The 13817-nt window shown below is 56.6% G+C and overlaps 1 protein-coding gene across 1 annotated transcript; it reads left to right on the top strand.

The window, feature by feature from the left end:
• The first annotated feature begins 3844 nt into the window (after positions 1 to 3844).
• LOC136300308 (G-protein coupled receptor 12-like) lies at positions 3845 to 12060 on the top strand. The gene is given in 3 exon segments (XM_066202621.1): positions 3845 to 4142; positions 5009 to 5168; positions 5170 to 12060. Coding segments are annotated over 2 exon segments (1050 nt in total). The 5' UTR covers positions 3845 to 4142; positions 5009 to 5010; the 3' UTR covers positions 6062 to 12060.
• The last annotated feature ends 1757 nt before the right edge of the window (positions 12061 to 13817 follow it).

Raw genomic sequence — 13817 nt, 5'->3', positions numbered from 1 at the left:
TTAAAGGCTCTTTCCTATTTTTCCCGATCTAAACCCCTAGAAAACCTTCCTTACCTCGGTGCCACGTCAGGTAAATCGGGTTATTGTTAATTATTTATTATCACACTCATATGCCCGAATATTTTGCCTCCTATTCTGCATGCTCCCGGTGTTCCCTGTGGCTGAATGGCAGCTTAGGGAAACACAGTCACTGCTGATGAGGCACCCAGCCAGAGCAGCACATAAAGCTTGAGAGGAGTAGTAAAACAGTGCAAAACCCTTTATTTTGGGAAAAAAAAAAAAACAAACCCAACTTTTTCCCAGAAGCCCTGCTCGGTGACATATGGTGGCACGGCATGTGCCAGCAAAGGTGCTCCAAAACGTGTCCCTCTGGCTCAGGCAAGGACTTGGAGCAAAACCATTAGTGTGGGGATGATATCACTGATGGGAGGAGCAAAAATCCTTCCCCTGGCTTGGCCTGAGTGCTTGGTGAGGACCAGGAGGAGAAGTCTTGGAATGGCTCCTTCCCTCCTGGCACAGCCGGGCGTTGTCCCCCTCGATGGGGAATGTTCCCTGCATGTGGAACAGCAGCAGGGCAGTGAGACACGGTGTCCCCACTGTCCCCAGGCTGGACAAGCCAGACAGAGCTCACCTGGGGGCAGGAAGGAGTCCTCTGGTGCTGGAAGAGCCGAGGATCCGCCCGTGGCTCTCCAAGAGGTGAAATCAGGGCTGCAGCAGTGCTGCTGCAGGGGGATGGCAGAGCTCACCCCTGCAAGCCAGGAGCTGGAAGGGGCCCATTCCGGCTACCTGGAGAGAGGCTTTTCAGGACAATCAGCTCTTTTTCCACAGAAGCGGATGATTTTATCAGCCACACTCCTGCCTGCCGCCCTCCAACTCCTCCAGTGCCTGGCTTTGGCATCAGCACCTCAACCACCCCAACCCACCGTGGAGCCCTGGCTCTTCCCACCAGGCTGGGATGCTGCAGCCGGAGCAGCACTGGGAGAATTCCCATCTTTCCAGTGGCTGCAGTGAGAAAATGGCCTCATTTCCCGCAGGAATTATGCAAAGCCGTTGAATGTAGGGCTCCTCTAGCTCCCCGGCGGCACTCGGCCCCCACGGCCCCGTTTTGGGGAGGCTGGCGGGCTCCGAGCTCCTGTTTGCCACCCTGATTAGTCAGCACTGCTAATTATAGCTGTGCTTTTCCTCCTCAGAGCTCCTCAAGCGCCGATGGAGTAACAGGGAGCAAGGGAGGTGCTGGGATGAGGCTGGATCCGCAGGAATGCCGCCGGGATCAATGAGACGAGGGGGAACGTTCCAGCAGCGCTGGAGCCTGGCTGGGGGTCACAAGGCAGTGAGCTCATGGATTTGTCAGCTCAGCCACAGGAGGCTCCCACAGGAGTGGGGAAAGCTGAGGTGATGACGTTTCCCCAAAGAAAAGAAGCAAAGCTGATTTTAATACTTCTGGGGATAAAAAAAAAAATAAAAATGATGGAGAGTTGGAGTTGTAGTTATTCCTCTGTAGCACCAGTGCGCCCTTAGACAGCAGCCCGTGTTCCAGCTTTGGTTCCCAGTGGGCTGGGCCTGGGACAGCCACGTCATTAGTGATTGGCGCCCTGCTTTTAACTTGCCACCCACTCGTTTTAAGCAAAAAAAGCACAAAATGTGAGGCAGATGAGCCCCAGGTGAAGCCCTGCTGGGTGCTGGGAGCACCTGGCATCACCACAGGGCAGTGCCATACCAAAACCTGCCTTGTTCAGCTCCGAGTCCTCTCCCAAAGGCCAAAATCCAAGGAGGATGGTGAGGAATGAAGGTGGGAGAGTTTTTCCATGCTGAGCAGCATTCCCAGGTGAGGCTGGTGGCCCCTTGCTCTGTAATTACTGTCAGCCTCGTGTCTTTGCTTAGCTTCGATCTTTGCTCCTCTCTATTGAGTCTGCAATTTAAACACAGATAATAAATTTAAATACAGGTATCTAATATCTGAATATTGCCAGAACGGCCTTGCAGCTGCTCAGGGAGCTCAGAACATTAAATACAACTTCATAAAGTAGATTCTCAAGCATTGAAAACAGGGCGCGCAGTGGCTCAACCTCTCACGTGCGACAGGGCTGCTCTGGGGACAGCAAGCCCTGGTTCAAACGGGGGCAGATAACGTCGGTTTTGTGACCAGAAAATCTCAGCGTTCTTGGGCTACCCCAGCCGGTGCTTTGCCAATCCACTGCACCTCCTTGCACAGGTGGAACACCAAAAAAACTGACTGGGGACGCGGGGCAGAAGGACAAGCAGGTCCCATCACTGGCTGAGATCGTCTGGGATGTGTGTATGGAGAGGGGGCACTGCTGGAGCCGAGAGGGATAACATCTGCCAGGGACCGGTGTTTCTGTAGGACACAGGAAAATCATCCCGGGGTCGTGGCAAACTTGACCTGGGATGTCGAGGGGAGGAACTGAAGGTGGGAAGGAAGGGGCTGCAGTGGGAGTGCCGGGTGTTCGAGGGTCTCTGCGGGGGGAGGGCAGGAAGGGTGGGATGCTGGATGGAGCAGGAGGGCCAAGGCAACTTTGGGAGCTTTGGGATCAGCTGGGAGCGTGCGTGTCCCTGCAAGGGGCGGCTCCGGGTGACAAGGGCCAGGCTGGGTCACTGCGTGTGTTGGCTGCACCTGGCGCCCGGGGGCTGGGGACAGCAGCGACATCCCCGCTCAGTCCCGTGTGCTCTGACCCCACAGCCCACCGGGCCCGGCCGGCACATCCCCGCTACATCCACCGCTCCTTGCAGCGCTCCTGGCAGGCAGCGCTGCCGAGGGGATCCAGGCAGAGCTCCTCGCCCGCCTCCCCTTTCCCGGGCGGTGCGTAATTACCGGGAGCGGGAGCGAATTCATTCAGCTCCTGGCTCGGGTTTCCTCCGCCCCTTGTGATGTCGCCGCTGTCACTCGGCTCACGGCGCTCGGTCACGCGGCCGGCGGCCCCAGGTAGATGACGATTCGAGTCCCCTGGGATGGGGCTTGGCCTGATTAGGAAGGCAGATGCTCCAAATTGGGGCGGCTGGGTTCAGCCAAAATCACTGATGTTCACCTAAATATCTCTGCGCATCAGGAGCTGGAAATCCTTCCCAGCGCTGAGCGGGCTGCACCGCAAAGCTCCAGCCTGGGAGAGAGGGGAGAGAGGGGGGGTGGGGGGCTGGGGGGTTGAAAGAGGGTAACTGGAGTGTTACGAAACCAGTGGGGGAAAGGGGAGAAGGTGTAGCTGAAATCCTGTGCATCCAGGAGCTGAGCATCCCTGCTTTGATGATCCTGCTCCCAAGATGAATCACGGAGCCATTTATAGCTGGAAAAATGATCGTGTCTTTGGGATTTGTTCCTTTCCAGGCTGTTCCTTTCCCAGAGAATCTGGGAGGAAGCTCTGGGGATGGGTGGGTGCTGCGGTGAGGGGGACAGACCCTCACATTCAGCGTCCTTGGGCAGGTTCCAGTTCCACCGAGATCCTCCTCATCCCAGCTTTTCTCTGCCTGAAGGGAAGCCCGTGTGGGGCGAGGACTCTGCGGAGCGATGTTCGCCCGCGGAGGGATGTCCCCACCCCAGCGCGGCTGCACAGGATCCCCGAGCACCCTGAGCCGCCGCCGGGGGCCGGTGCCGCTGTCCCGGGCATTGTCCTTGAGGAGCGCGGCACGGCGGCTCGCCGCCCTCCCTTCGCATCCCCGGGCACGGGCGGTAAAAATAAACCCTGCGAGGCGCCGGGGCCTGGCCGCTGCCCAAACTGCATCCGCAGGACGCAGGTGCGGCGGGCCCCGACCTTGGGGAGGTGCGTCGGGGCGGCGGCGGAGCTCATGAATGAACGGTCGGCGGGGCGGGTGCGCGCACCCCCCGCGTGCCCGCGGGTGTGGATGGCGATGTGGAACGGGGAGCCAGCCTTGTTGTTATTCTGATCACAGCGGCTCTGATTCACAGACTTGGATCATGAATATAAGTGAAGACTTTGACGTCAGAGTTGAGATTTATCAGCAGATCCAATGGGGCAGGAATATTAAGTGCAAGTCGATGCCAGCTCTCTGCCAACGCTATTAGCGATGCTCGCCGAGGAATGAGGCTTCGCACCAAGGGCTGGAAGGACCGGCAAGGAAAAAAATAAAAACGGGGTGGGGGGAGCGAGCTGATCCTCGAGCATTAAAACCAGGTAAAACAACAACCCCCGGCGTGGCGGCTGCATGCGGGAAGGGGCGGTGGTGGCGGCGGGGGATGGCAGCGGGCTGCGGGCACAGCCCCGACCTTCACACCTGGGCTGCCCCCCCGGGCGGGGGGATTCACTCCGCCGGGCAGGGCAGGATGCAGCCGCGGGCTGGGAGCATCTTGCGGCAGCTTTTTCCGAAGGAGGGAAAGGCAGGGAGGAAGGAGAAACTTAACGCAAGGCTGTCCCTTGCCGCTGCCTTCTCCTTCCATCAGCGGCTCCGCATACAGGCGCTGGCCTATTAATAGTGTTTATTTTTACTCACTGCACGCAAAAAAGAAAAGGCTGCGGGAGGAGGGGGGCTGAGGGGTTGCGCTATAAATAGGTAGCAAAGGTGGCCGTGGCCCGGGGAGGGGAGGAGGAGGAGGAGGAGGAGGGGGCGGCCGGTTCCTCACCGGGTGCGCAGTGGCTGCGGACCCTGCATGGAGCCGAGCGCATGGAGGCGGCTGCGGGCAGCGGGGTGATGAGTTGTGCTCGGCCTCAGCCCGGCGGGAGATAGCGGCCAGGGGTGCGTGTGGGGCGAACCGGGGCCGGGGGGCTCGATCGCGGGGAAGCTGCAGCGGGGCTGGGGGCGAGCGGGCGGGGATGCGGCGGGCGGGGGCGGCCCGGTGAGGGGCGCGGTGTCCCGGGGCGGGGGGCTCCGGAACGCGGGGCGGGCTCGCTGAGGGTCTCCCCCGGCTCGCTGCTGCTCCGGGCTCGGGTCGAGGCGCGGGCTCGGCGCGGCGCTGGCCGCACCGGGCTCGGCGGCTCTCCGGGGGCTCGGGGTCCGTCCCCGGCTCGCCGCCCTCACCGCCCCCTTCTCCCTCTCTCCCCAGCGATGCTGCACGGCCCCGCCGCCATGGGGGAGCCGTGGCCGCCGCAGCCGCAGCAGCAGCAGCGGCTCCCGGGGCTCGGCAACGCCTCGGAGCCCCCCGCCTGGCCCTCGGCGGCGGCGGCCGGGCCGGGCACGGCGGCTCCGGGCGGCGGGGGCCGCGGCCGCGGGCTCGGTGAGCCCCTGGGACATCGCGCTGTGCGCCACGGGCACGGCGGTGGCGGGGGAGAACGCGCTGGTGCTGGCCGTGCTGTTCTACACGCCGAGCCTGCGGGCGCCCATGTTCCTGCTGATCGGCAGCCTGGCGCTGGCCGACCTGCTGGCCGGCCTGGGGCTGGTGGCCAACTTCGCCGTGCGCTACCTGCTGCGGCCGCCCAGCGAGGCGGCGGAGCTGGCGGCGGCGGGGCTGCTGCTGGCCGCCTTCTCCGCCTCGGTCTGCAGCCTGCTGGCCATCACCGTGGACCGCTACCTGTCGCTGTACAACGCGCTCACCTACCACAGCGAGCGCACGCTGGGCTTCACCTGCGCCATGGTGCTGCTGATGTGGCTGCTGTGCCTGGGCGTGGGGCTGCTGCCGCTGCTGGGCTGGAACTGCCTGCGGGACCAGAGCTCCTGCAGCATCCTGCGGCCCGTCACCAAGGACAACGCGGCCGTGCTGGCCGTCACCTTCCTGCTCCTCTTCGCCCTCATGATGCAGCTCTACCTGCAGATCTGCAAGATCGCCTTCCGGCACGCCCAGCAGATCGCCGTGCAGCACCAGTTCATCGCCACGGCGCAGGCCACCTCCACCCGCAAAGGGCTCTCCACGCTGTCGCTCATCCTCGGCACCTTCGCCCTGTGCTGGATCCCCTTCGCCATCTACTCCCTGGTGGCCGATTCCAGCTACCCCACGGTGTACACCTACTCGCTGGCGCTGCCCGCCACCTGCAACTCGCTCATCAACCCCATCATTTACGCCTTCAGAAACCCAGACATCCAGAAGTCGCTCTGGCTGGCCTGCTGCGGGTGCATCCCTTCCACGTTCTCCTCCAGACCAAGGACATCCAGCGACGTGTGAGGACTGAGCACGGAGCCGGAGGTGCTCCCCGGCTCTCCTCCTCCTCTTTTCCCCCTCTGTCGTTATTGTTTCCTACCGGGAGGAGCCCCCCCCGCCCGGTCAGCACATCTCGTTCCATGGCAAGATGGCCAAAAAGAGAAAGAGGGAAAAAAAAAAAAAAAAAAGGGGAAAAAAAAAAAGAGAGAGAGAGAGAGAGAGTGTAGAATGATAATGGTTTCCTTTAGAAATGTTATTTTCTTACACATTTTATTTTTTATTTAAAAACACAAAACACAAAAAAAAAAAAAAAAAAGGGAAAAGAAAAGGATGAAAGGAAGGAAGAAAGGGAAAAAAAAAAAAAAAAAAAAAGAGAAAAGGATCCTCGCACGGTGGCGTTTTCTTGCTCTCGGGGTAAGGAGCCAGGGGAGCAGCGGGCCCCGTCCGGGTGGTCCCACGCCTCGGGGGCACATCCCATGGGAAGGCCACGGGAGCGGGGGGCGGGAGGGAGGCGTGCTGTCCCCTCCCCCGGCGGGGCTGGTCCCCACGCGTGGGGTGGCCGTGCCCATCCCCTGAAATCAGGGCCTGCGATGCTATGCAATAATGAATAACGGGGGGGGCCCGCGTTCAGCACCGCGGGGGAGGAGATCTCCGGCCGGGGGGGCCGCGGCAGGACGGACACGGAGACCCCCGCTGCCTCTGTGGTTTGCGGAGCACTCGGAGAACCTGCGGGGTGAAAGACATTTTAGGAGTGGCTTTTAGGGCAGTCGCAGGGATGGGGGTACTCGGGGAATCCCTTCCCTCCTTCCCCCCGCCCCCAAAAATGTGACTGGGGCGGGGTTGGCGGTGTGCGGGGGTGAGGGCAGCCGGGGTGCCCTGCACCCCAAAGTCTGGGAGGCCAAGGAAGGGCTCTCCTTGCCCAGCTGGGGCAGCGGGGTGCTGCTTTCCCCCCTCCCACACGAGTTGTTTACATGGGGTGGGGTTTTCATCCAAAGAGGGGTCCGGGCTTGCTGGAGTCCCCGAGAGGGAAGCCTCTGTCACCACACGTGTCATTGCCGATGCTGCCACTTTACTTTGCTTCCTTAGAGAAGCGCCGGGCCCCGACATTCCTGTGCTGTGTGATGTGCTGTGTGGTGTCAGTGAGACCATGATGAAGTGTCCTTTATCCTGTGCTTTCTTTTGGCCGGGAGGTGGAATCGTGCATTCACCGATAAAGCCAGAAAGAGTCCAAGCAACCCCCGGCGAGGCGGCAGGGCCGGGGGTGCGACATCCAGGGTGGCTCAGGGCACACAGGGGGTGCTGCCCGGGGCCCTGGCATGGGGGGGCTTGAGCAGCTCAGTCCGGTACCCAAATAATTCTGCTTTGCTGGAGAGAAATTGTTGTGGTGTTGGAGAGGGACTTCGGCAAGGGTGTGGAGGGACAGGACACGGGGAATGGCTAACCAGAGGCCAGGGATGGGTGGGATGCTGGACAGGAATTGTTCCCTGGGAGGGCGGGCAGGCCCTGACACAGGGTGCCCAGAGCAGCTGTGGCTGCCCCTGGATCCCTGGCAGTGTCCAAGGCCAGGTTGGACATCGGGGCTTGGAGCAGCCTGGGACAGTGGGAGGTGTCCCTGCCCATGGCAGGGGGTGACAGTGGTTGGGCTTTGAGGTCCCTCCACACCTGTAAAGTTCTGTGAGTCTGTGATAGTGGAATAAATGTTCTTGCTTTGTGTGTCTGCAGAGGGTACAAAAGTCACTTTATGGCTGGATCCAGACAGATCCAGGTGGATTTTGTCCCTGGGTCTGTGCAATGAATCTCTCGCTCCTCGGAGCTAAGTGCACATGAGAAAGTTGTGAATCTCCCAAGTGTGCCTGGGGCTTGGGCTTATTGTCTCCCTGTGAGAGGTGGCCAGTCTTTGAGCTTCTATGTTTTGTGGGTTTGGGGTTGGTTTTTTTCATTTCCTTTCTCTGTTGAATACCTTGGGGAATGGGCAGTTGGCACAATGTGGAATCAATGTAAGTTTTAAAGTAAATATATATATATATATAAGAAAGACTAATATTTATACAAACACTCTACTCATTCTATTTCTTCTGGTTTCTCAAGCGCGGCCAGGTCCCTGCAGTCCTTCAGTGTAAAAACTCAATAGCTTAAACCCTTTTTGAAACATTGTGAACATTTGAAATGTTTTTTATACAACCACCCTAGCTAGAAGTCAGGATTCGTTTCTCTGGGCGGCTCATTTTTGTATCTTTAGATGAAAGGTAGTTTAACTAATCAGCTCTAGAGAAACCTTGACACGAAAAAAAAGTTGCATTTTTTTTGGCTTTCCAGTGAATTCCCTGTTGCTGAAGAGCTTGATTTTAACAATGTTCTTTTCAGAGTTGAGTTGCTCAAGTAAAATGCGTCTCAGTTTGAGGGATAAACTGATAAACTTGGCCAAAGTCAAATAAGGATCGATGAAAAATTTCTCCCTGTGTCCCTCCACAGCAAGAGGAGAAAGATTCGGGATGTGAGGAGCTAAAGCTGAGGACACAGCCCCTGCCAGACTGAGGTTAGGAGCAGGGGGATGTCCTCACTGGGACACTGGGTGCTCACCCAAACACATTTTCAGCCACTTTGGTAAAAGCAAACTCTGAATCCTGGTCCTTGAGTGCACTGACCCAGCTCACGGTCAGTATCAGGATGTGGTACCAGCCTATTCTTGTGCTCAGAGTTCCTGTAAAATAATGATTTCATTTCTTTTCCTCTGATGGTCCAGCACCTCTCTCTTTGAGATGTTAAAGCTGCCCATGGAAGTTGTAAAAAACACTTGTTAGGTTTCAGGAAAAGTCTCAAGAAATCTCCTCTAAAAAAACTCCCCCATTTTGATAACCTGGCATTCTTGCAGTCATTCCCCTTAATAAAATCAGTGCAATTTCCAGGGTTGGTTTTTGGGGTTTTTTGGGGTTTTTTTCTGTTTTTTCTTTCCTGTTTTATCAGAGAAAAGGGAAGCGGGGAAATGAGGGGAAGTGAAGAAGAGGATAAAGAGGTTTAGATTCACCTGCCAAGCGTTGCCTTGTGGAAACTTCTGAGCACTTTACTGCACCTTTGCTTCAGTGCTTTGGTTTTGTTTTCCACAGAGAAAACCTTTTACTGGCAGAGTTTGGAGTGGCAAAGTTGGATATTGGGGGGAGGATGGATTTTGGGGCCTCCTTCTGTTGAATGAACACCAGGAAAGTTCATTTAAAACCTTAAATCACTGACTGAGGCAGTGCTGCTGTGTGCAGGGTGGGAATATCCGGGGGTTTGGGGCTGCCTTTGGGGCAGGTTTAGGATGGAATGCAGGGCCTTAGCATGAGGTTCTGGGGCCAGAAACAGGGAGCAGCTCCCGTGAATGTAACGGTGTCACTCGTGGGCGAGGCACCGCTGGGGAGGGAATCACTGGCAGGCAAAATGGGGTTTCCAGCTGGTGGATTCACTGAGGATCCAAAGCTTAGTGAAAAGAGCCCAGCAGTCCCCGTCCCCTTCCTGGGCACCACCAGAAGGACATGGAGCAACTGGAGCACATCCCGGTGCTCCATGTTTCCTGGTGTTGGATGTACTGGGGGCCTCCTCCAGCTGGGATTCTCTATCTCCGTTAAACTGAGGTCTCTAAAAGCCTCGGGTTTAATGATTGTGCTGTTCAGCTGGGACAAGGGCTCAGTGGCAGTCCTGCAAAGCACAGGGTCTTTGGCTTGTTGGAAATTCCCAGGTGTCCTCTGATTTCCACAGAGTCCCCACGGCCACTCCAGGTGGAAACTGGACCTGCCTGGGGGGGGCTGGTGGGTGTTTGGTTGGGAAGAACTCCCCGTCCTCACCCTGGCCAGGATCTTGCCACTGTATTTTCAAACTCTGAGCTTTGCAAATAGCTTTTGATAGAGGATGAGAGGCCAGAGCCAGGCTGGGCTTACATTCTTGTCGCTTCTGGACTCTCCAGGAGCTGGTGTGGATCTGCAGCAGCAGAAATGGGCAGAAAACTGGTCCTGAGTAATTACAGGTGGTGTCCAACCAGCCCTGAGCCTACGGCAGGGATGAGCATAGCCAGGGAAATGAATCCACTGCTTGTTTGCTGATTTATTTACAGGTTTCTGGGTGCCTTTGGCTTTTCCACCACGAGCTGGTGGCCAGCAGAATGTAGATGTGAAAAGCTTTTGGCGTTGGTGCTTGGCTGGTTGAGCTGAGGGGACGAGGAAAGGGCGACGAGGGGGAAAAAGGAGAAAACATTCCTCAAATACACTGTGACAAGGCCAGGGCCACCGTGGCTGGGATGTAACCACAGCAGCCCTGAGGGTCATGGAGATGTGCCAGGGCTGGGGGGAGCTTGTGCGTTTACAACAAGCCCTTTTCCCTGTCCCAGCATGAGAAATTCAAAAGAAACCACACACAAAAAAACCTATTAAAATGTACAGACTCTACCAACAAAGCCGCTTGGTTTTATTTTGGGGGTTGTTTTCTTTTTTTCCTTTTTCATTTCGGTCAGTTTGAGACTTTGAGCAGTGAAAGTGTCTCTTTTTAGCCAGCTTCTCGTCAGCAACCAGCAGTAAAGATTCCAAGGATCTCAGTCCTGATGTGGCAGCCCCACAATTAGAGAGTTTTAATTGAACCTGGGATGAACCCCCAAGAAACCATTACTGTTCTCATTAGGTGACGGAATATCTCTTTCTTGTAGAAGCATCAAATCTGGGGTGGGGAGACCTTTAAAAAAACCATTGGTACTCACTTGTATTGGTGTGTCCTGACCAGCATCGAGACTCACGTCATTGTTAACGATGAATTAACAGTTCACTCCTAATTGTCAGGAATAATTGTTGGATGCACACGGTATTCCCTTGTAATTCCTCTCGTTCATGCTCAGCCTTCCCTCGTGGTGAGGTGAGGCAGCTCCTGCCGACCATTTGTACCTTCTCTGTTGTCAGCGCAGCTGCCCACTGCAAAATCCCCCCCAGGGCACCTTTCCTGCTGCCCCTGCAACCCCAGCACAGAGCTCTCCCATTCCCACTGGGAAACTCTGCAGTACAGAGCATTACAGAGAGAAAACGGGGTTTTCAGCAGAGTCAGACTCTTGGTCTGAAGCTCTTTGGCCCCTGACTTTGAGGGAGGTGAATAAATCGTCTCCAGCTCCAAGGGTAAGAGTTGCCTTCAGGAATTCTGCTGGCTGCCGGGTGCAGCTGTGCCTGTGCCAAGGTTTTCCCTGCCCAGAGTGAGGGTGCTGGGGCAGGCAGGACGCTGGGTGTCTCCCAGCACGTCGTGTCCCTGGCTGCTGAAACCACAAGCACAGGTTTGTGGCCTTATTGCAGGCTCTGGGAGCGGGAAAACAGCTGGCTCGTCCCAGGAAAAGCTTCTATTCCAACTGGGCAGTGGCTGAGGGCGAGGGGCAGTGCTGGCCGCAGCCCTGGGCCCTGCCTTGCCTTTCCTCTGCAGCACAGGGACAAGCACCGGGCTGTGTCTGATGTCCCTTGGGAGCAGGTCACTCCAGCCTCCGGGACAAAGATCATCCCTCCCTGGGAAGGAAATCCTCCAGGCCTGAGGCAGGGATGAGTTTCTGGTGGTAAAGCACAGCAGGGAACTCCCCCCGAGGCAGAGCGTGCTGTGCGCTCACCCTGCTGGGGCTCGGAGCCCCGGCTCCGGCTGGCCAGGCTTCTGGAGTGGCTGTCAGCAGCACAGCCAGGGTGGGAATGTGCCCTCCCCGTTCCCTGCCTCCCGTCCCACCTGAGTCCCCAGGAACGAGGCCATCCCACAGCAATGGGGACAGCGCCTCGTGCTGCTGCCAGTGTTGTCACGAGCCTTTTGACTCGACTGGGAACGTTGATCTCCAAGGAAAATGTACAGTTATCATTCAATTATGGTTAAATCAAGCCCCTTCGATGCACTTTATGACCGAGTGAAAACAAATCAATGCTGTTATTGCACTGTATCTCTATTGTGTATAATATTATACATTCATCTGTAAGAGTAATTTATTTTTATTACTGTAAATAAAACTGTTAAAGTGATTTGTCAAGAGAATATCCAAAAATAGGGGGGGGGGGGGATAAAATTAAAACCTTTGAAGATCTGGGCTGCTGTCCCAGGTATGTGCCATGCTCTGTGTGTCTGTGTTTTTATTTCGGAGCCCAGAACAGGTCTCTGCCTTCCCTCCCCCGGGCTCTGTGTTTCCCCTGGGATGAGGACAAGAACTGCTGGAGACACGGAGGGTTTGGGAAGGAGCAGCTCCTGCTGCTGGGAGCCTCCAAGCACAGACAGAGCTTTTCCTGCCCTCTGATTATCTAGGCAGTCAGGGATTAAATACCCTGGGGAATTAATTGATCTTTGAGGGCTTGATCCTCCAAATGAAGGGTTTTAGAGAGATCACAGCTTTCCGCTGCTCCTTCCATGCCCCAGCCTCTAACAGAGGAGGGAGCATCACAGGGCTGATTATCTCCCAGCAAAGGACAAGCTGACAAAAAGCCAAACCCGAATCTACTGTAACCTCTTAAAATCTTTATTAATTTTTTTTCCTCTTTTTTTTTTTTTTAACTTCTTTTAAATTCAATTAGCACATGCATAAAGTGTCAACAGTTTGGGGTTAAGATGACATTTCTTGAACAAATGTAGTCACAAGCCTCGGGTCGATGCAGGTTTCCTCTCTACCCCGTACAGAAGGAAGCTCGGCGTCGTCCCTACCTTCCCATCCTCGTGTCACCACAGGCAGAACCCACAACACTGGGGACAAATACACTTGTTCACACGTAGCAACTGGGTAGGGGAGATAGATACGGGCAGCAACATCTACTCACACCTACTGACTAAGTGCACATGGTTAAAGAGCCCACCAGACAGGGAACATCTCCTTCCTCGACTCAGCTTCTGGAACAGTGGGGGATCTCACAGAAAAATATGGGAATCTTACATCTTGTCATGGCCTGCAAGGGGTGACCCTCCCTTGGGAAGGCGCCTGTCTCCCATCAGCTCCTTCTACCAGCACATCTAAGGAGATGGAGTCATTCTTCTGCCGGGATCAAGAGATGAGCCTTTGGCAGGAGCTCTGGGGCACTGATGCCGAGGTGTTCCTGTCCCCTGCAGAGCTGGAGTGACCACTCCAACCTCCACGCAGGGCAGCCCAAGCCCTGCCTCTGGGCTCTGTGTGTGATCAGCTGGTGCCAAAAGGGGAGAAAACTGCTCTTAAAATGCTCATCTGGAGCTGGCTGCTCACCGGTGCTGTGTTTTGGGGGGTGTGATGCCCCCGTGCTCCAGGAGGGCTCCTGAGCTCAGAGTTTGGGCACTGCAGAGGGCTTTGGGGCTCTGAGGTGCCTTGATCTGCAGGGCACCGGAGGTGATCCTCACCTGCCTTCGGTTCCCTCCAAAACAACTCTCCTACAGCACCCGGCCTCACCCAGAGGTGTTGGTGCTCCTGCTGGCTCGAAAGTGGATGGGAAACTGGACTGAGACTTCTCCCGTCCTGCTGCAGCAGCTGGCATTGTCCCTGGGCTGGGACAGCAGCAGCAGCAGCAGGAGGAGGAGGAGGAGGAGGAGGAAGGCTCCCCTGAATGCTTGCCCCACGACAGCAGCAACCCCCAGCATGTCCCTCAGCAAAGTGGTGACAGGCTTTGTCCCCTCCCCACGCCTCCCGTGTGCTCTGGGGACTGTCCCCATGGCTCCAGGTTGTGGCAGCAGCTTTCCCTGGATCGGCCAAAAAAGCTGCTCCCCAGGCCCCTCCTGCGGGAGGAGGGATCCCAGAGGATCCCAGAGGATGCCGAGGGGTCTGGGCAGCTCCAGGATCCCAGGCCAGGTGAGCTGT

Source organism: Chamaea fasciata, unplaced genomic scaffold (genome assembly GCF_029207755.1).
Source record: "Chamaea fasciata isolate MVZ Bird 193981 ecotype frontalis unplaced genomic scaffold, bChaFas1.0.hap1 SCAF_22, whole genome shotgun sequence".
Classification (NCBI taxonomy): domain Eukaryota; kingdom Metazoa; phylum Chordata; class Aves; order Passeriformes; family Sylviidae; genus Chamaea; species Chamaea fasciata.
The sequence above is the reverse complement of the archived record's forward strand: the minus strand, read 5'-3'. Positions and strand labels throughout refer to the sequence as shown.